The sequence below is a fragment of the Budorcas taxicolor genome, chromosome 20, assembly GCF_023091745.1.
Source record: "Budorcas taxicolor isolate Tak-1 chromosome 20, Takin1.1, whole genome shotgun sequence".
In the NCBI taxonomy this organism is placed as follows: domain Eukaryota; kingdom Metazoa; phylum Chordata; class Mammalia; order Artiodactyla; family Bovidae; genus Budorcas; species Budorcas taxicolor.
In genome coordinates, this window is record NC_068929.1 from 60,166,854 (window position 1) to 60,188,979 (window position 22,126).

General features: G+C 42.1%; 1 protein-coding gene across 1 annotated transcript in view; it reads left to right on the plus strand.

The window, feature by feature from the left end:
- Positions 1–18,643, plus strand: part of MARCHF11 (membrane associated ring-CH-type finger 11) — a 115,541-nt gene extending 96,898 nt beyond the window's left edge. Inside the window, exon 4 of the mRNA XM_052659323.1 lies at positions 18,321–18,643. Within this exon, the coding sequence (XP_052515283.1) occupies positions 18,321–18,643 (323 nt within the window). The remainder of the gene's footprint in view (positions 1–18,320) is intronic.
- Positions 18,644–22,126: the final 3,483 nt, after the last annotated feature.

Genomic DNA, 22,126 nt, shown 5'->3' on the forward strand with positions numbered 1-22,126 from the left:
GATGGTGGGGGTTGTAGTTGCCTTTGTGTCGCACCTGTTTTCATAGAAAGCACAGATGTGGGTGCATCTGCATGAATCATAAGATGTGAGAAGGAAAGAAGCTCAACTTAAAAAGTGTTTGGCAAAATAGCTAGAAAAGTCAATTAGCCCAGTGCTTCCTTTTTGAATCTTCCTATTACAGTTTTCCCTCTAGACAGGAGAGGACCAGTCAGCCACCTCAGCTCCATTTCCTTCTTCTGTTTCCTGGTCTATAATTTGATTGGGGACCAACATCCCTCCAGCATCTCAGTTTGGCATCCTGGGAGACCTTGGCCCAGCTGCTGACTTAGGACAGACAGAAGCCTTCTTCTCCAGCCCGGAGTTCCCTTGGGTTTCTCTTCAAACATCTCCCCAGGGGAAGACTGGGCTGGGAGGTTGGCCACGCTGCCTGGTGTTACCCTTGCAGCCAGGGCTGTCAACCAGATTTGAATGCTCTCCTGGTTCGTTTAGAATTATTTCTTAGAGCAGAATTCCTTTACAAGCCCAAATCATTTTTCCTGATTTCAGAATATCTTGGTGTGCTTCATGCCCCCAGGAAATGCCCCAACTTCACTTAGAATCTAGCCAGACCCCTTGGAAGGAGAGGCAGAGTGGCCCCTTGTAATTCAACATCATTAGGGAAAGAACAGCTCTTTACCCTTTATATGCTGAGAGAAGTAAGCTGTTATTATCTCTTTACTCTGGAGGTACAAATTATAGGCTTGTCTATGCCTTAATCATACTGATGTTTACCAGTTTTTCCAAAGATTACTGTCATAGTTGGTTATTAGTGGTACTGATACCTTTAAAACCCCAGGAAAGAAAGTAGAAGGGATCTTGCTTTTGCTCCTTACCCTCAGGGCTGTGCTGAAAGGGTCTCTCAAAGTGAATTTACTCTTCAGCCCTCCTCCTGGCAGAGAAAACCCAACCCCAGACCTTCCCCTCCTGTGACTGGGTACAGTTCAAGTTTTTTTTTTGGCGAAACATGGACATGATTAGCTGAGCAGCAGATCAAATATATTGTTGTTGGTGACTTTTGTTTCCTCTTTAGAAAAAAGTGTGAATCTTTCAACCTCTCTCAATTGGTGGCTCAGATGGTAAAGAATCTGCCCACAATGCAGGAGACACTGTGTTGATCCCTGGATCAGGAGGATCCCCTGGAGAAGGGAATGGCAACCCACTCCAATATTCTTGCCTGGAGAATCCCAGGGACAGAGGAGCCTGGAAGGCTGTAGTCAGACACAAAGTCGCCAAGAGTCGGGACACAACTGTGCCACTAAGCGCGCGTGAAATTGGGGGTGGTTTAGCCAAACAAGTATTAGTCATCTATTGGGCCAACATTAATTGGGTATTTATCGTGTCCCAAGCCTGGAGCACAGGCTAGAGATACAATTAGTTCAGAGTCTGCTGCCTGTTTTTACCATATAAGATCTAAGAATGATTTTTGTGCTTTGAAATGGTTGAATAAACATTAAAAGAATATTATTTCATGACATATGGAAATTATGTCAAATATAAATTTCCATGGCCATAAAAAATGTTTTGTTGGAACCCAGTCATATCCATTCATTGATATATTATCAATGAGTGGTTGCAGCTTCAACAAAGAGGGACTATGATATCTGTATAACCTATAGTACTTACTGTCTGGCCCTTTGCAGAAGAGCTTTTGGACTATAGCATCCTCTCTGCTCTCCAGCTGCTGGCGAGAGACCGTCAGGGAAGTGAGCAATTAAGATACAACATGGAAAGTGCCAGGAGAGAAATATATGTGAGAGCAGATGGGGGAAAGGTAATCATCCTTAGGGTTGGAAATTTGAGCTGGGGGTTTATATCTGGTAGCTGAAACCAGCATCTGCAAGGGAAGTGATTCAGGAGAGACGAGCAGCATTTTGAAGAAGACAGACACAGAGCAAGCAGAGAGATGAGCATGGCCAGAGAAGGAGAGAGTGGGGTCGGGTGAGGTGAGGAAAGGACTTGGGGGCGGAGAAGCAAGCGGCTGACAGTGCCAGATGCTTTATCAAGAGTAGGTGAAATCAAGCCAAAATGCATCACTGGATTTGGCAGTGTGGGGGTTGGCTGGATAGACACAGATTGCAGAGAATGGCTGGGATAGGCAGAAGGGGCTCAGGATGTAAGTTTATAAATCATGTTTGAAAAAGAGCACAGTCAAATGAGGGTAGAATCTAGAGGTGGGGGTGTAGAATTGAGAAAGTTGCTATTCGCTTGTTTTCATGGCGGAGTGAGGTTTGAGCAAATGTTGAGAAGACAGACTTAGAAGGAATCAGAAGGCAGATTGAAGATCCAGGGGGGTGGGACACAGCTTGATGCCCTTTAGGTGCAGAGATGGAACTCAGCACTCAGGAGAGGGGTCTGCCTTGCACAGGAAGGGTCCTCCGACCCTGAAATGGGCAGGCGGGGCAGGAAAGGGTAGGCATGACTGTAGATGCCTCATGCACTTCTCTGGGAGAGTAAACAGAGGGACCTCCTTGCAAAAGATCTGTTGCTCAGGCAGTAGGTGGGTGTGTGGTCAGTCTCTTAGTCATGTCCAACTCTTTGCGACCCTGTAGACTGTAGCCCTCCAGGCTCCTCTGTCCATGGTATTCTCCAGGCAAGAATACTGGAGCAGGTTGCTGTTTCCTCCTCCAGGGGATCTTCCTGACCCAGAGATCGAATCTGCCTCTTCTGCATCCCCTGCTTGGTAGTAGGTTGTGTGGTCCTCTGCTGAGATGGAGAAGGCACTGTGTGGGGAGAAGAGTCTGTCGAGAGCATTATAAGTGATGGTCAGCTGCAGAGAGCTTTGGGGAGAGGAGGCTGAGCCAGGAGACAAGCAGAACCACAGGACATGGCTGAGTGCCCTCCTGAGGCTGGGCCAGGGGTGCCCCAGTCTACAGGGCCAGGAGGCTGTATGTTTTTACCCATTAGGGCTGAGGAGTGAGTGCAGAGGGGTGAAATAGTGAGACTAGGTTAGGATGAGGCTTTGTATCCAGAGCTGCTGGAACACCAGCAAGGACAAAGATCAACCTTGTCCTTCACCTTGAGAGGTGGAGAGTAATTACAGGATGGGATTGCTTTCTCAGAGACTGGGGAAGGAACCAAAGCCAGAAAGAAGCTTACCAAGGAAGATTGCCCAATAGAGGGGCTTGAAGTCATAAGGAAGCAGAATAGGGTGCATTCATTGAAATGAAGTAGCTCAGTTGGTAAAGAGTCTGCCTGCAATGCAGAAGACTCGGGTTTGATCCCTGGGTCGGGAATATCCCCTGGAGAAGGAAATGGCAACCCACTCCAGAAAAACTTGGCAGGCTGCAGTCCATGGGGTCGCGAGAGTCGGACACGACTTAGTGACTAAACCACCACCACCTTTAAAGTGAAGAAAGTGGATGAGTGAGAAGCGCTGGAGGTGGTGGTTGCCAGCAATGCTGGGAGAGTGTCAGGGCTTGTGGTTGGACCAGTTTCTGGAAGGGGGAGGCCTGAGCTGAAGTGAAGGAGGGACAGCACAGGGTAAGAGTTACACAAGTCAGGTCACGGTGAAGTCATCCACATGGACGTGAAGGGGGTGGGTGTGTGGGGCTGCAGAGATCCAGGAGCCAGGGAACCAGTCATCCGAGATTATTGGGAGCAGCTGAGGGGTCAGCAGGGGACATCCCTTGTGGTTTCATTCTGTATGTGAGCATGCACACCTGTGTGTGTGTGTGTGTGTGTTTTGTGCGACTTCACTCTCTCTCCAACTTGACTGTTTTCCACAAGAGCGGTTGTGTGATTTCTAAACACATGAGGCTTGGAACAATTGCAGCAACTTTGGAGAGAGCTGAATATATCCCTAGGCTACTCTAAAATGAGGTTATTAAAGAGGCCAACTCAACTTGGACACGGCAAGTTTTCCTTGGAAGAGAAAGCAAAGGCGCCTGTGGTAATGGGAACGGTGAAGTAAAGCAGCTCCTTCACTTCAGAACCTAGATGGTTCATCAGAACTGGCACCCAGTCTTTGGGGACCTCCTGACTTCAGACGATTTTGCAACAAAGAACTTTCTCACCAAGGAGAGTGTGAATGTGGTGATTTTTCTAAACTATGTTCCTACTTGGAACACAAGTAGGTGTCCTGACAGGGTTCCTCTGGGGTCAGGAAGAACCACAGAGATGAGTGCATTTCCAAACATGTTGAAAGGAGGTTTTCAAACCAAATCTCCAGTGATGGCTAAGATTATGTTTACTGTGATCCAAGCAGCATTCTAAGCACTTTACTTTGGTTTTCACACTCAGTTTTCATAACAGCCCTATGGGGTGTAGGTACTCTTCTCATCTCAGAGGTGAGAAAACTAAGGTACCATTAACTAGTTTCCAGAGGCCATACAGATTAGAAGAGGGATGCAAGATTGTGGCTCCAGAGCCTGTTACAGGCTGAGCTTGAATTGGTAATTTATAAAATGTTCCTGACTATTCAATAAACTGAAACTACTTCTTTAGTTACTGTCTCAAATACCTAAGGTATGATACCAGAAATAAATATTTGTTTTAACACTTTAGTTTTAGATCAGAAATGGAGGAAAAAATTTCCCTAAAAACCCAAAGTAATTAGCTATTTTGTGAATTTTTTATTTATTATTAAGTAATAGAACAAAAACTATGCAGAAACATATTAAAGATAAAATATTTAATATTACCATACCAAAATCCATTTCTATCTCCATTGTTTTAAGTGAAGCAGTTTCTTGATAAGAATTATTTATGTAAAGAATCACATCTCAGCCTTGAATTTTCTTGCTAGATCACAGAATAATAGTATATTAAGAGGAGAGTGAAAAAGTTGGCTTAAAGCTCAACATTCAGAAAACGAAGATCCTGGCATCCGGTCCCATCACTTCATGGGAAATAGACCGGGAAACAGTGGAAACAGTGTCAGACTTTATTTTTTTGGGCTCCAAAATCACCGCAGATGGTGACTGCAGCCATGAAATTAAAAGACGCTTACTCCTTGGAAGAAAAGTTATGACCAACCTAGATAGCATATTCAAAAGCAGAGTCATTACTTTGCCGACTAAGGTCCGTCTAGTCAAGGCTATGGTTTTTCCTGTGGTGATGTATGGATGTGAGAGTTGGACTGTGAAGAAGGCTGAGCGCCGAAGAATTGATGCTTTTGAACTGTGTTGTTGGAGAAGACTCTTGAGAGTCCCTTGGACTGCAAGGAGATCCAACCAGTCCATTCTGAAGGAGATCAGCCCTGGGATTTCTTTGGAGGGAATGATGCTGAAGCTGAAACTCCAGTACTTTGGCCACCTCATGTGAAGAGTTGACTCATTGGAAAAGACTCTGATGCTGGGAGGGATTGGGGGCAAGGGGAGAAGGGGACGACTGAGGATGAGATGGCTGGATGGCATCACTGACTCGATGGACCTGAGTCTGAGTGAATTCTGGGAGATGGTGATGAACAGGGAGGCCTGGCATGCTGCGATTCATGGGGTCGCAAAGAGTCAGACACGACTGAGTGACTGAACTGAACTGAAGGAAGTCTAAGGTCTGAGCCAGAGAAGGCAATGGCACCCCACTCCAGTACTCTTGCCTGGAAAATCCCATGGACGGAGGAGTCTGGTGGGCTGCAGTCCATGGGGTCGCTAGGAGTCAGACACGACTGAGTGGCTTCACTTTCACTTTTCACTTTCATGCATTGGAGAAAGAAATGGCAACCCACTCCAGAATTCTTGCCTGGAGAATCCCAGGGACGGAGGAACCTGGTGGGCTGCCGTCTCTGGGGTCACACAGAGTCGGACATAACTGAAGCGACTTAGCTGCAGCAGCAGCAAGGTCTGAGCATTTTTATATTCAGGTTAAAAATTCTAATTAACATCAATTCAAATATATCAAATTTAATTGATATTCTCAACTACAAAATATTACTGATGTTATGAGGCTGAAGTCAAAGAGTTACACATTTTGCTTATGCTGAGACGACAGCTTCTGTTTGGAATATTTACCCACAGTCTGTGTGATTTAAGAGAAATGAAAAGCAAAGTAAACAAAAGTGAACTAGCCTATGTCAGGTCAAAAGATAAACAGGTTTTAATTAGATATTTCAATTAAAACTTCTAAAATATTGTTCTCACCCCATGAAATGGAAGAATCAATACATGTATTGTTTATCCCTAAGGTTAATAAAATCATAATCTGCAGGTTGGCAGTAGTTAATCCATTGGAGATGGAAGGGAAATTTGCATAAACATATTTCGGCTTGCCACTAAGAAAAGTCCACCGATAGCCTCCTTCTCAGAACTGGCTTTGGTCCAGAGTGTGGGAAACAAATGGAAATCTACCAAGGTAGATCCTGAATCCTTAAAGAATTAATTCACAGAAGATAGACATCTATCTTTAAACCAGATGCTGTAGCATTGAGGTTTGCAGAGTTATTTATTAATATTTTATATATTGTGAAGGTCACTATAGTCCTCCCCTCTCCTACCCAGATGCGGCCATGCACACTTTAGGATAAAGGTCAGAGGAGAGCTGACCGTCACAGCCTCTTGTGTTACTGAAGAAAGATTTTGACTGTCTAGTCATAGTCAGGTAATATCCCTCGGGTCAGAGACACACGTGTGAGGACAAGCTTTGGCCAGGGATGGCTCCTGAAATCTGAGTTCTTGCAGAGGAGTATACTGGATCAGGCTTCAAGGGTCTAGCTCTGATTCTGGCTTTGAACATAACTGTGGCCCGTTGGTCAAGCTATGTCACTTCTCTGGGCTTCAGAGACTTCATCTCTGCATATGAACAGGTTGGGTTAAATCATACCAGTATTTCCTAATTTTGAGATTTAGTTACTGTGTTTGTCCACTTCATATCTCTCTGATGCCAGGTGTTCCATCTGTCCATAATTTGAAAGACAGAATTGGAGTTGCATTCAACTGAAATTAAACCAATTCTAATCCATGCTTCCAGTTACAAGGAAACTGTGTGTCTGTGTGCTCAGTCACTCAGTTGTGTTCGACTCTTTGTGACCCCATGGACTGTAGCCTCTCTGTCCATGGGATTATCCCAGCAAGAATACTGGAATGGGTTGCCATTTCCTTCTCCAGGAGATCTTCCGGACCCGGGGATTGAATCCCGAGTCTCCTGGGTCTCCTGCATTGGTAGGTGGATTCTTTACCATCTGGGAAGCCCAGGGGAACTCTAGGATACCTGTATTATATATTAAAAAAAAGTATTGGACTCATTCCTTTATGTCTTTTATTGAAATAGTAATATCCACAGATCTTTTTTTCCTTGAGCCCTGTTGGGTGGAAACTTAGATAATATAACAATTCTCTCCAGTGAATTCTTGTAATCCTTTTTTAAAAAAATTTGCATACTGTGTATTTTATAATGTATAACAAGTTTGCAGCTTTTGAGGAATATTCTGTGAATATGCCTATGGTAGATTTGTGCTCCAGGGCTGGTGATTGAAAGAGCAGAAGAAGAATCTCCTTTCTACAAAGGAAGAAAAGAAATCATTAAAATAATTAATTGATGGATTGATTTCTGAAGAGAGCAAGTGGTCAGAAAAATGGCCAGCATTTTTTTTTAATTCTCCTGTTTTGTCTGGAAATAGAAGAGAATATCCACTTCTGAATCGTAGGCTTTTTGGTCTGGCACAGGCATTTGTAACTATATCATTCATGATTGTTTAACTCAAGTAAACATTTGATGACCAGGCCAACAAGATAGAGGGAGAGGCTGCTACAATTTAGTGAGGCTAAAACAAGCCCTTGTAAAGAATTTTCGCTCTTCTACTTCTGGCAGGCTGTGTGTACGTGTGTGTGTTTATTTTGAAACGTGAACGTGACCATGAAGTCGCTCAGTCGTGTCTGACTCTTTGTGACCCCATGGACTGTAGCCTACCAGGCTCCTCTGCCCATGGGATTTTCCAGGCAATAGTACTGGAGTGGATTGCCATTTACTTCTCCAAGGGATCTTCCCAACCCAGGGATCGAACCCGGGTCTCCCGCATTGTAGACAGACGCTTTACCGTCTGAGCCACTGGGGCAAAACCCACTGTTATGAAATAAAGGCCCCAATTTTTAAACCCTTTTCATTTCTAGTCTCGAAATACATGTTTCAGTTTGTCTTTGGTATCTCCAGGTATTGTTCTAACTTTTGAAAGAACAGTACTGGAGACATTTTGTGTTTTAACAAGACTGTTGCACCCAGATGGAGTCAGTCTTATCACCTTTTAGATTCCAGTGACAGTTACTCTTCTCTTTCTCACTCCCTCTCATTTAGCAAAGATTTGTTGAGTTCCTACTATGTATCAGCAATTGGATTAGGATTCCTGTCCTCAGAGAGTACATCACTGATTGGGGTCACAGACAGAAGGTTCTCTGTTCTATGATTTTATCTCAGATTTGTTAAGAAGACAGAATTAGCAGAATTCAGTGCAAGAGGATAGACTACCTAGGTGATCATCGGGTTTTAGCTTAACTGATTTGAGGGGATGGTCATTAGCTGGATTAAGGATATTAGGTTGAGAAGCAAATCCAAATTATGTCAGGACCTTCTAGAAAAGGGAGGGCTTCCCTCACTACCAACGAAGGGAAGTGACACTTCATGTTAAAGTTTGTCTCTGCATCTTGCTCCGTTCCCAGGCAGTGTAGTCATCTGCACTGAAGGGGCAGCATGAATGTGCGCTTAGCATCCAGGCTGGTGACACAGACTTCATTGAGTGGAGAGGAAGGTGTAGAGGGTGACAGCGTTGTAACACAAACGCTGCAAACTTCCTTTGGAGTGCTCTCAGAGGTGCAGTCATTTAGGGTCTTCACTATGATCATTTCTTCGTGGGTGCCATTCTCTACTTTGAGGATGCAGACGATTAGATCATTCATATTTAGATATTAGCCAGTCTCTAGTGTCAGGGGTTTCCATATTGTGAGAAGTTACTGAATAAATTGTTGTCTTTATCTCATTTCTTGTGCAGAAGGTTTTATTGCCAGTGCTCATGATGAATCTGTTTTTGAACTGCTGAGCTTTAAACTCTCATAACCAGCCTACCATTCTCAACTTGGTTCTGGGAGTGAAGTGAAGTGAAGTCGCTCCTTCATGTCCAACTCTTTGAGACCCGTGGACTGTAGCCTACCAGGCTCCCCCGTCCCTGGGATTCTCCAGGCAAGAGTACTGGAGTGGGTTGCCATTTCCTTCTCCAGGGGATCTTCCCAACCCAGGGATCGAACCCAGGTCTCCCGTGTTGCAGGCAGACGCTTTACCCTCTGAGCCACCAGGGTGCTGGGGGTAGGGGTATATCAAAATACAATAATCAACAATAGAAAAATCAACTCATCTCTAATAGATAAAAATGCATTTATCCTAAAAATGTAGGATATCTCTTTTTATTATTTGTTCTGATGGGCAACATTGCAAATTTGTATTCTCAAAAATCCCCATATGTAATCAGGACACTGTATTGATAGCTCCTAGAGGCCTAGATTTAGGGTATCAGAATGATCACTTTCTTTTGTGAACTTAGTGATTTCTGTAATTGAATATGTATTGTCTTTCAGTCTTTATGGGCTTCCCTCATAGCTCAATTAGTAAATAATACACCTGCAGTGCAGGAGATCCCAGTTCGATTACTGGGTTGGGAAGATCCACTGGAGAAGGGATAGGCTACCCACTCCAGTATTCTTGGACTTTCTCTGTGGCTCAGCTGGTAAAGAATCCGCCTGCAATGCGGGAGACCTGGGTTCAATCCCTGGGTTGGGAAGATCCCTGGAGAAGGGAAAGGCTACTCACTCCAGTATAGTGGCCTGGAGAATTCCATGGACTATACAATCCATGGGGTCGCAAAGAGTCAGACATGACTGAGTGACTTTCACTTCTATCTTTATATCTCTATTTAAGTTTTGTATTTTTGCACTTCTTTTTGTTTTCCTGATTTTAGTTTTACTTTAAGCTTCATATATATTTGAGTCCAACAAAACCCACTCATCATACATAGAAATAACTTGTGGTTATTTCTTCAAGATTCATATTAACAAGATTCAACAATGGAAGAGTGACTTTTAAAGTGATTACCTCTACTCTTACATCTAAGTTTCCATAACTGTTGGGCATTTAACTGTAGAGTATCTTAGGAAAATGTGAAAGAAGAATTATTGCATTTTATTACATTCTAGCAAAGATGACCTCAACAGAAAATATCCTGGGCCACTGTCTTATTTGGTTAACCCTCGTTGTTGTAACCACACTCTGGTCTTCCCCAAGTTCCTCCAGGGGAATTAAGTAGTAAAACTTGGGCTATTTTATGCTGTTGCTGCTGTTAAGTCACTTCAGTCATGTCTGACTCTGCAACCCCATAGGCAGCAGCCCACCAGGCTCCCCCGTCCCTGGGATTCTCCAGGCAAGAACACTGGAATGGGTTGCCATTTCCTTCTCCAGTGCATAAAAGTGAAAGTGAAGTTTCTCAGTTGTGTCCGGCCCTCAGCAACCCCATGGACTGCAGCCTACCAGGCTCCTCCATTCATGGGATTTTCCAGGCAAGAGTACTGGAGTGGGGTGCCATAATTCTCCGGCTACTTTATGAGGTTAACTCTAATCTACTCTAATCTGTTCTTCTTAAATAGAGTTAAAGGGGACCAAAAGTCGCCATTCTACTGATGGTACACACTGACTTATCAGAATGACACAGGTTATATTTACAGAGTTCAGTTATGTGGAAACTCACTGAGAAAGAGAGAGGGAGAGAAAAAGAATCTTGGCCAGGGAGAATAGTTAAATTTAATTGAGAAATCTTGGACATTTTCACAATCAAGAGAGCCTTTTCTGGCCAATTATCTGCTGAGAGTTCTTTAGCTTTCCCAAGGGTCTCTGTGACTGAACCACACACAGGCCTTTAGGTTGTGTTATAATTAGGATTTTGCATGCCTTGGGACAGTTCAGGATGGGTACAGCTTACCAGATAGAGAGCGCAACACTCACAGTGTTGCCTGCATATAAGGTTCCTCAACACTTCTCTCTCCTAAAGATGGGGGCAAACGGAAAGGGCTGTTTTATTGGCACTCCTAGAGATGAAATAGTGTTGGTGACACACAAGGATATTAAAAATGGCAACTAATTATATCACTCTGCCCAAATCATAGTTTCTGGGTCTTAATTTACTTATATTTTAAATGAGGGTATTATAGTTTATATACCAGGTCTGTCTTGGTTTGTTTGAACTGTTTATAAAAAAAATACCACAGCCTGAGTGGCTTAAACAATAAAAGTTTATTTCTTATAGTTTTGAAGGTTGTGGGAAGTCCAAAGTCAAGGTGCTGGCTTACTCAGTCTGGGGAGGGCTCTCTTCACCCTGTTATTATCCCACAAGGCCTTTCTTTGGTGTACACACACACACACACACACACACACACACACATTTGCACACAGAAAACTCACATCTCTTTCCCTTTGTATAGGGACATTGGTCACTCTCAGGAATTATAACTCTAATTACCTCCTAAAGATCCCACCTCCAAATACCATCATGTTACAGATTAGTGCTTCAACATATGAACTAGGGGAGATACATTCAGTCAATAAAGTGAACTCTTTCAGTTGGTCATTATGTGACTAGAAGATACAACCATCCATTGGAAATTTACCATGAATAGGCTTGGAGCACTCAAGATTGGCAACTAGACAAATTTGTGCTTCAGTGTCAGAGCTGATATCATCATAACATTGGACAACTGGCTAAATCTCTCTAGGTCTCAATTTTCTTAACAGGGAAACTAACTATTCAATAATATATCTATTTGTAGAGTTGCAGTCAAGATTACACAAGAAATGAAATGATTAGACTGGTGGTTTGGTAGTTAATATTAACATTTGTTTATATTTGACCATAAATTTTGCAAGTCTCTGTTAATTGTAACTTAATTTGTCTATGGCCTTCCCTGGTACCTCATCTGATAAAGAATCCACCTGCAATGCAGGAGACCCTGGTTCAATTCCTGGGGCAGGAAGATCCTCTGGAGAAGGGATAGGCTACCCACTCTAGTATTCTTGGGCTTCCCTGGTGGCTCAGACAGTAAAGAATCCACCTGCAATGCGGGAGACCTGGGTTTGATCCCTGGGTTGGGAAGATGCCTGGAGGAGGGCATGGCAACCTACTTCAGTATTCTTGCCTGGAGAATCCCCATGGACAGAGGAGCCTGATGGGCTACAGTCCGTGGGATCACAGAGAGTCAGACACGACTGAGTGACTAAGAACAGCACAGTATAACATGTTTGTCTATATTGAAATAAACATAGACAAATAGTGTATATGTCTATGTGTGTACACAGATGCACACATTAGTCTGTGTACCTTGAGAGTCTTCCCATCATTTCTTGGTTAGTTAGCTCATTTTCTACTACCATATAAGAACTTCAACTAGCACATCACTTCCAAATTTGGGATATATTTTACTTTCATAACCACTGTCCCCTTATTTCAATGAACCCAGAAATTATTTAAACCTTTTCTGTTGATAAAAGATTATTTCATAACAAAAATGTTCCTTTGTACATCAACAAAGGGGTGATCTAATTAAATGCTACTGGCAAGAAAATGATTAAAAAATGAACCCACACAACCAACCACACACACAGGGACAGCCCTACACACATATTCTCCTCAAGTCTCAAAACTCCAAGTTACCATGAATCACACCTTGTTGACATCTTTGCCATTAATAATGTAGCGAGGACAATAAAATATTTAATATTTACATTTTCTAGAAATTATCATTGCTTTTCACTTCAGAGTTAGTGACTCAGATGAAGTAAATCTAAGCTTGTTTTCCCTATGACCCAAATGTCAAGATGAAAAATTCATTTTAAAGCTTATCTAGAGATGTGAGTCAGAGAGTAGCTATGGATGATGTGAAGTGATCAGTTATGAAACAAGAGGGGACCCCCAATCATCAGGAGGATTCTCAACACATGAACTAAAATAAAATGAATCCTTACCTCTGGATTTCAATGACCATAGTAGTCAAATTTTCTCATGAACATTCATAAACACAAATGATATTTGCCACAGCTTCAAACAATGTAAAGGAGAAAGAGGGAACGTGCACATTGCAAAGGACAGTCTAGGGGTGAGATAGGGTACCTCGTATTTTGGTAAAATGAAAGCCTCCAGAGGGTGAGGAGCAATTCCAGACATTATGGAGAATATGGGCTTCCCTGATAGCTCAGTTGGTAAAGAATCCACCTGCAAAGCAGGAGACCCTGGTTTGATTTCTGGGGTGGGAAGATCTGCTGGAGAAGGGATAGGCTACCCACTCCAGAGTTCTTGGGCTTCCTTTGTGGCTCAACTGGTAAAGAATCTACCACCTGCAATGCAGGAAACCCAAGTTTGATCCCTGAATTGGGAAGATCCCCCGGAGAAGGGAAAGGCTACCCACTCCAGTATTCTGGCCTGGAGAATTCCAAGGACTCTATAGACCCTGGGGTCACAAAGAGTTGAACACGACTGAGCAACTTTCACTTTTCACTATGGAGAATAAAGCCAAGTCAAAACATCTCTCATAACTTAAATGCAATTAAGAAGCAGCACATGCAGGGGAAAACTTAAGAGGACTTGTCCTCATGAGAACTTCAAGTAGTTCTCCTTCTTTAATTTCAGTTCAGAATGTACTATAAAGACCTGTGGGATTTATTTCTGCTTATTGGGTATATTTATGCATTTAGGAAAAGGCTAACAGGAATATATTCCCAGAAAATGATTTAAGCTCCAGTAAATGATCTGATTTCTGGTCTTTCAAAGGAAATCAACTAAAAAGACTAGGATCCTATGAAATGAGTGGATTTCCCTGGTGAAACCAGCCCCCGCCCCCTCATTGCTGCCCTTATCCAGGATGAACCTCTTGCAGACTGGAATGGTCTTGTGATTATTGTGACTGAATGCCCCTCACCACCCTTGTGACTTAGCTGGTAAAGAATCCACCTGCAATGTGGGAGACCTAGGTTCCATCCCCGGGTTGGGAAGATTCCCTGGAGAAGGAAAAGGCTATCCATTCCAGTATTCTGGCCTAGAGATTCCATGGACTATAGAGTCCATAGAATTCCATGGACTATAGAGTCCATGCGACTATAGAGTCGCAAAGAGTTGGACGCCACTGAACGACTTCCTCTGCACCACAAAGATTCACTATTGATTTTTAATTAATAATAATGTCTTGTATTTAGATAGTTACCACCCCCAAGGAAATCTGAGTGCTTTATAGTTGACTAATTTCAATCTATCTTCATAGCATCTGGCAGAATATACAGATTAGGTATTCCAATCACATTTTAAGGAGGAAAAACAGAATCAGAAAAGTTAAATTATTACCTGTGGAGATTTCACAAATCTAATATTAGAGTTATCAGTTAAAACCTGGTGGTCTTGACTTATAACTCTGACTGCTTCCCCAAAACATCTGGTCATTTGGGTCAACTCTGATTATTCCTTAGGAAAACAAGAATCAAACAATTGAATTGCTATGATTGACAAAAGTTTACCTTTCTTCTTATTATTTTAGTGGTATATAATAATTGAGTTCAAGATATTTTTGTTTATTAGACTACATGCATTTTTTAGTGGCCTGTGTTAGTGTCTTTGGATGCTTTAAGTCATGTGTGTTAGAAGTTTATCTCCTGGTAAGGGATAGATGTTGTTGTTCATAACACAGCAACTGAACAACAACAGAACGGGATAGATATAAAACTTAAATTCTGATATTAGAGACGTATGATCTTTCAAAGATGAGTTATCTCCACCACCTACCAGCAGTGTCTTCAGTTCACTTCAGTTCAGTTCAGTTGCTCAGTTGTGTCTGACTCTTTGCGACCCCATGAATTGCAGCATGCCAGGCCTCCCTGTCCGTCACCAACTCCCGGAGTTCACTAAAACTCACGTCCATCAAGTCAGTGATGCCATCCAGCCATCTCATCCTCTTCGTCCCCTTCTCCTCCTGCCCCCAATCCCTCCGAGCATCAGAGTCTTTTCCAGTGAGTCAACTCTTCACATGAGGTGGTCAAAGTACTGGAGTTTCAGTACTTTCAGTTCATTCCAAAGAACACCCAGGCTAATCTCCTTCAGTAAGGACTGGTTGGATCTGCTTGCAGCCCAAGGGACTCTCAAGAGTCTTCTCCAACACCACAGTTCAAAAGCATCAATTCTTTGGCACTCAGCTTTCTTCACAGTCCAACTGTCACATCCATACATGACCACTGGAAAAACCATAGCCTTAACTAGACGGACCTTTGTGGGCAAAGTAATGTCTTTGCTTTTGAATATGCTATCTAGGTTGGTCATAACTTTTCTTCCAAGGAGTAAGCATCTTTTAATTTCGTGGCTGCAATCACCATCTGCAGTGATTTTGGAGCCCATAAAAGTAAAGTCTGACACTGTTTCCCCATCTATTTCCCATGAAGTGATGGGACCAGATGCCATGATCTTCGTTTTCTGAGTGTTGAGTTTTAAGCCAACTTTTTCACTCTCCTCTTTCACTTTCATCAAGAGGCTTTTTAGTTCCTTTTCACTTTCTGCCATAAGGGTGGTATCATCTACATGTCTGAGGTTGTTGATATTTCTCCCAGCAATCTTGACTCCAACTTGTGTTTCTTCCATCCCAGCATTTCTCATGATGTACTCTGCATAGAAGTTAAATAAGCAGGGTGACAATATACAGCCTTGACATACTCCTTTTCCTGTCTGGAACCAGTCTGTTGTTCCATGTCCAGTTCTAACTGTTGCTTCCTGACCTGCATGTAGGTTTCTCAAGAGGCAGGTCAGGTGGTCTGGTATTTCCCATCTCTTTCAGAATTTTCCACAGTTTATTGTGATCCACATAGTCAAAGGCTTTGGCATAGTCAGTAAAGCAGAAATAGACATCTTAGTTGACCAAAAAAACAAAAATCTCAACAAAAACTTGTCCCAAACACTAACTCATTGTCTGCATGGGAGGTTATTATCATTCTTTCAATCACCCCTTCTTCTAGCCTTAAAAATGGGAGACTGATTTTTCCCCTTCTTGCATTTACAATTTCTGTCAGTTTTTCCTCTGACAAGTTTCTTTGTTTCTCTGTTTTCCTACTGTTGACACTCTGCTCCTCACATAAATGTGGTAAACTCCTTATTTGTCCCCCTCCTTCTGTTGTCTGTTCCTCAACCCATCTTAGACCAATTTTGCTAACAAATTTCCCAGTATTTTTGAAATTATCAATTATTTGGGCACACAAAAGCATATAGAATAATACATTGAACATTCACATCTCCACCACCGAGCTTAAAAAAACACGATACTAAAGATACAATAGAAAGCCCTCTTTGAAGCCTCTCTCCAATGTAATCCCCCTCTATCATGAATTTATTGGTCATTATTCCCATGCACATTTTAACATTTTTACCACATATATATCTATATCCATAAAAAATGTTTAGTATTTCTTCACTCCAATCAATTATACTTCTAAAACTTTCATTTGATATATGGCTTTGAGATTTCCACTATCGCTTCAGATTTGTAGTGCCTGTGACTTTGTTCCCTTCTCTTTCATTGCTATGATCCTTTGGATCCACACACTACAGTTTATCCATTCTTCTCAGGATGGATATTGAGATTGTTTGTGATTTTTTTCATAAATACACACAAATGTATAAAACATTTTTTACATGCTTCCTTTTCCTTATTTATGACATGAGTTTTCTAGGACATGCACCCAAGATTCTAGATGCTGGGAGGTGGTAGGATCTTCTCATTTTCAAATTTTGGTTAGATGTGATTGTGTCAACTGACACATCCTCCTTACCTGCCATATTCCATTTTAAGAAAGACTTCTTTGGCCTCACCTCCAACTTTCAATGGAATTTCAGATTCCTCTAAGAGATACTCCTTCTTGCTTTTCTATCTGAAGGGACCTCTCCACCAAAGACTCCTTTTTGTGATGGGTCACAGATTCAAAAGCTTTCAGACTATGCGGTAAAATGTAAATGTGTGAAAAATGCAGGGTGTGCTGGGATCTCGGATGGATGCTAGAGATGGAGCCGTGTATCGGGGCACCACATTTACAGATGGCCAGTTTGCTGTCCCCGAGGTTCCTATGTTATCTTGTTTATCTTATTCTGAGTCTGTCTCAGAAATGTGTGGTCATCCGTTCACTGTATAGCATCAGAGAGCCTTCTGGAGCTTGCCTGCCTGGGTTTGAATCCCTGCTTCACTGCTGCCACCAGTGTGCTCTTGTAAAGTGGAGAACATGCTGATACTTGCTTCATAAGGGTGTGGTGAGAACTGAACGAAATGATATAAGTAAAGCTCTCAAAAGAAAGAAAGTGAAAATAAAAGTCATTCAGTTGTGTCCGACTCTTTGTGACCCCATGGACTCTGCAGTCCATGGAATTCTCCAGGCCAGAATACTGGAGTGGGTAACCTTTCCCTTCTCCAGGGGATCTTCCCAATCCAGGGATCGAACCCAGGTCTCCTGCTTTGCAGGCAGATTCTTTACCAGCTGAGCCACAAAGGAAGCCCAAAAGCTCTCAAGTAGACGCTTAATAAATATTTGTTGAATTGGTGAGGGGAGGAAAAATAGCAGAAGGTTTGCTCATACCTCCTTCATACCATCGTTTTAGAAGCTGCGGAGATGGCAATGAGCTTGACATCTGTTTCACAAATCAAGTTGGCAACACAGACCAAGCCCCTAACCCATTGCTTGGCTCACAGTGGGCACTCGGGAAATATATGCTGGTTGAATAAACGAACCTGAGAGTTTCCTAGTGTTAGTGTTAGTCTCTCAGTGGTGTCCGACTCTCTGCAACTCAGTGGACTCCGTGTGGCCCACCAGGCTCCTCTGTCCATGGAATTCTCCAGCCAAGAATACTGGACTTGGGTTGCCATTCCTTTGTCCAGAGAATCTTCCTGACCCAGGGATCAAACCCAGGTATCCTGCATTGCAGGCAGATTCTTTATTGTCTGAGCCACCAGGGAAGCCCCGATGGTTCTCCTAAGGCAGCATTTTATTAAATAAAATGCAGATTGAAAGCATTGTATTAAATACCTAAGCATACCTTGCGCCAAAATGAAGCAAGTAGTTTGTACCCAGGATGACCTTACTGTCTGCATGGCAGTAGATTCTTATTTTTGAATATTGACTACACCTGTGTAATACAGAGAGTAGCTTGCCATTAGACATAATATTTGAGTAGTCAGAATACCAATTTGTTTGATGATGCTGAATAACAGATAATTGACTATTTCCTTAATGTCTTACTTGCATACAAAATAACATTCTCACCTTTTGGATGATGACCTGTCTTTCCCCCCGCCCCCCTCAAATTTCAGGTCTCATTGTCCATGAAGGAGCTGCAGTTTACAGAGTGTTTAAGCGCTGGAGAGCTGTCAACTTACACTGGGATGTATTAAATTATGACAAAGCCACAGACATCGAAGAAAGTAGCCGGGGAGAGTCTTCCACAAGCAGGACTTTATGGTTGCCGTTGACGGCTCTGCGGAACAGGAACTTGGTCCACCCAACCCAGCTGACCTCCCCAAGGTTTCAGTGTGGCTACGTGTTATTACATCTGTTCAATCGAATGAGGGCCCATGAAGATTTGTCAGAAGATAACAGCTCGGGGGAGGTTGTGATGAGAGTGACTTCAGTGTGACAAAGCTGAGAAGGTGCAGTGTGGACCACCCTGCACATTTTGGAATGTAATTGCAATGAATGGCAAAACCATAGCACTTCTAAAAACACACATCTATGAACTTTTTAAAATTTATGCTTTTTATATGAACATTTGAATTGCAAATACATTTTTCTGAAGAAAGAGTCCTCCTGTTCTTTGCTTTCTAATTTATCACATCTTTTATAAGTTGGTACTTGAAATCATTATATGTATTATTTAACTCTACTTAGTTAAAAGAATGATAAAAGTTATACTTAAGGTCAAAACTATTTTTTCTTGCTTGTTTTAAATATATTTTTATCAAACGTTTTGCTCCATGTGTAATTTTTCAGGCATGCTACGAGTGGGGAAGCCTTTAGAGTGCTGTGGGAAATTTCCAAAGTGCCCATCAAGAACAAAGCAAAACATCCTCTGTGATGCTCACACTGGTGCTCCTCATGCCTCCGGCTGGTTGTCAATCTAAGCGTGACTTTTTTGTGTGGGATCAATTAAACTGTCACCAGGAATGCAAGTCCTAGGAATTAATGGCTTGTTTTCTAACTTCTGAAATAGTTCAGATAGCTTATAAAAAGATACAGATGATTGGAATAAAAATAGTCTTACAGACATACTTCAAAGATACTACAGGTTCCCTTCCAGACCTGCAATAAAGCTGATATCACAACAAAGCAAATCACTCGAATTTTTTTGGTTTCCCGAGCATATAAAAATGTTTACACTGTACTGCAGTGTGTTAAGTGTCCAATAGCATTATTTCTTTAAAAAAAAAAAACCCCAATGTACTTACTTTAAAAATCTAAATAGTGCTAGCCATCATCTGAGCCTTCAAGCTATAATAATAACATCAAAGATCACTGATCCAAGATCACCATAACAAGTATAATAATGGGAAATTTGAAATATTTCAAGAATCACCAAAATATGGCACAGATACATGAAATAAGAAAATGTTATTGGAAAAATGGTGCCAATGGACTTGCTCCACACAGAGTTGCCCTAAATTTTGTAAAAAAAAAAACGCAATGTCCGTAAGGCACAATTTAAAAAAAAATGAAGTGCAATAAAACGAGATATGCCTGTCCTATAGTGCAGGTTACATAGACAGGGCACCCCGCCTACTTATAACTCTAAAAGCTCACCAAAATGTTGCATCTTGACCATGTAATAATAACACTGCCTCCTATTGCCTAACCCTCTCATAGACCAGCCGCAATTATTTCTGTTAATTATTAGTATCTTGATTTCTGTTGAGTACCATCTTAATTAGATTTTGTTTTTGAGAGAGCTTATATACCTGCTTAATCATTTAAACACTGATTCTGTTCCTTGGTTTAATGAAGTCCTGGGGAATATATTCTCCAGCAGCGAGAAGTGGTCCTCTTTTACTACATAAGTATTTTTTAAGAGAGAAAAGAGGAAAAGAAAAATTAATCTTTTGACTCCCCAGGAACAGGTGGCTAAGTAGATATACCTGGAGATTTTCCACCTTTTTCTCCTCCTCATGGAAGTAAATGGCATGTTTTAATTAACGGGTAATGACAGAATAGACGAGGAGGCAGGCGGTCCTGCTTTCATTGGAAACGAGACGAACAGGTAGGTCTGAAGTAACTGATGGTGAGATTTTTAAAGCACATGAAATCAAATGCTTTGCATTCTATTTTCTAAAAATAACCTTTGAATGATTCATAATAGAACAGTTAACATTTACAGGTAGCCTTGTGATTCATACAGAGCCACTTCTACTAAAAGTTGAAATAATTTCCCAGTTAATAAAAAAGCTGCATCACAAATGAGTTAAAGGTGTGACCATTTGCAGAAATGTGAAGAAAGAATCAGGAAATCATGAAAGAAGGAAAATTAAAACTACTCTTTCGGGATGGATCTAGAAAGTGAGAGGATCTAGGAAGTGGTGATTGTTTGAACCCGATGTTCCAGGAGCACCATCCCAGGTGAGGCTCAGTCCTGTCTACCTGCTCTCTGCCCTCAGTCTTGCTACTCGGGGCAGAAAAGAAGACTGTTTATTTAATAGACAACAAAACCAGGGATGCAAATGTCCGGACAAAGCAGCAATCCATGACTTGGGCCCATGAGCGTGGACACTTGCCCTGGACACTTTAATCACTAAGGGAGTCTTCAATGACTACATTTAATGCAGCGTGCTCTTGTTTAATTAAACACACATTTAATTTTGGGTGCTCTTGTTTACAGCATGGTGGTAAAAATACTGGATCAAGAGACTGCAAACACAAGTGAGACTATCACTGCTCCACCCCTTGTATTCATACCAACCTTTGTATTCATATCAACTTCCCCAGAAAATGAGGAGGAGAGGATGGGAGACTCTTTCTGTAACCCTGCATGGAGTGCCCAAGGCTGAGGCATCTGGAGATGACAAGACTCAACGGGTCTGTCAACCTGAAAGAAAGATTCACCCCAGTCTCCCCTTCCCATGGCCTTGCCCTATGGACACCCATTTTGTCCAAACCTTTATCTTCCCTCACCATCTTCACAGGCCCCAGCTCCTGACACACTCCCATACCCATACGTGACCCGAATCAATGCTGGAAAAGAATCTGGCAGAATTTCCATTCAACAAAATGTTTGGTTCCTGAAATGATTACATAGAAACTCAAATTACTCTGGGTGGAAGGTAGCGTGGGTGCATTGAGAGAACTGAATTTTCTGTTTCAAAATGAATATTCTACAGATTTCCCTGGTGGTCCAAGCTTACACTGCAAGGGAACTAAGAGCCCACATGCCATGTGGGGTGGCCAATATATAAATAAATAAAAATTCTAATATGCTGTATCATTTGTGAACTTCCATGATGACTCAAATGGTAAAGAATCTGCCTGCATTGCAGGAGACCTGGGTTCAATTCCTGAGTCAGGAAGATCCCCTGGAGAAGGGAATGGCAACCCACTGCAGATATAAACAATTTTCAGTTGTGAATGCTATAGTTCTAGCTAAGGCTGTCTTAAATTTCAAAACAATCCATGGTAGAAAAAAAAAGTTGGAAATATTTAAAGAGTATTTTTCAATATATATAAATCTAGACCTGTATCCATTCTGTCTCTCTTCAACCAGTAATCTGCAATACGAACAATGATGGGGCACCTTCAGTGTGCCAGCTGGGAGCCGTGGCTGTGGAATGACCCAGGTTCTCAGGGAGACACACTGCATGCTATGGGTCAGGTTCCAGGTGAGTGAAAGGCAGTGGCAGCCGACAGGAGCAGTCAGGCGTCTCTGGGGCAACTGAAGAAAGCATCACTGAGAAACTGGCAGGACCTGGGCATTGAGGCATGAGTAGAAGTTCACAAATCAGGTAAGTGGAGAAGAACATTCCAGGAACAGCTTGGGGGTAAAACAGAGGTATGTCCCAGTAATGGTGAGAGAGATCACATGAGGGAGTGTAGGGTACATCTGAAAAAGTGATACAATCTGTTGACTTAAAAAAAATAA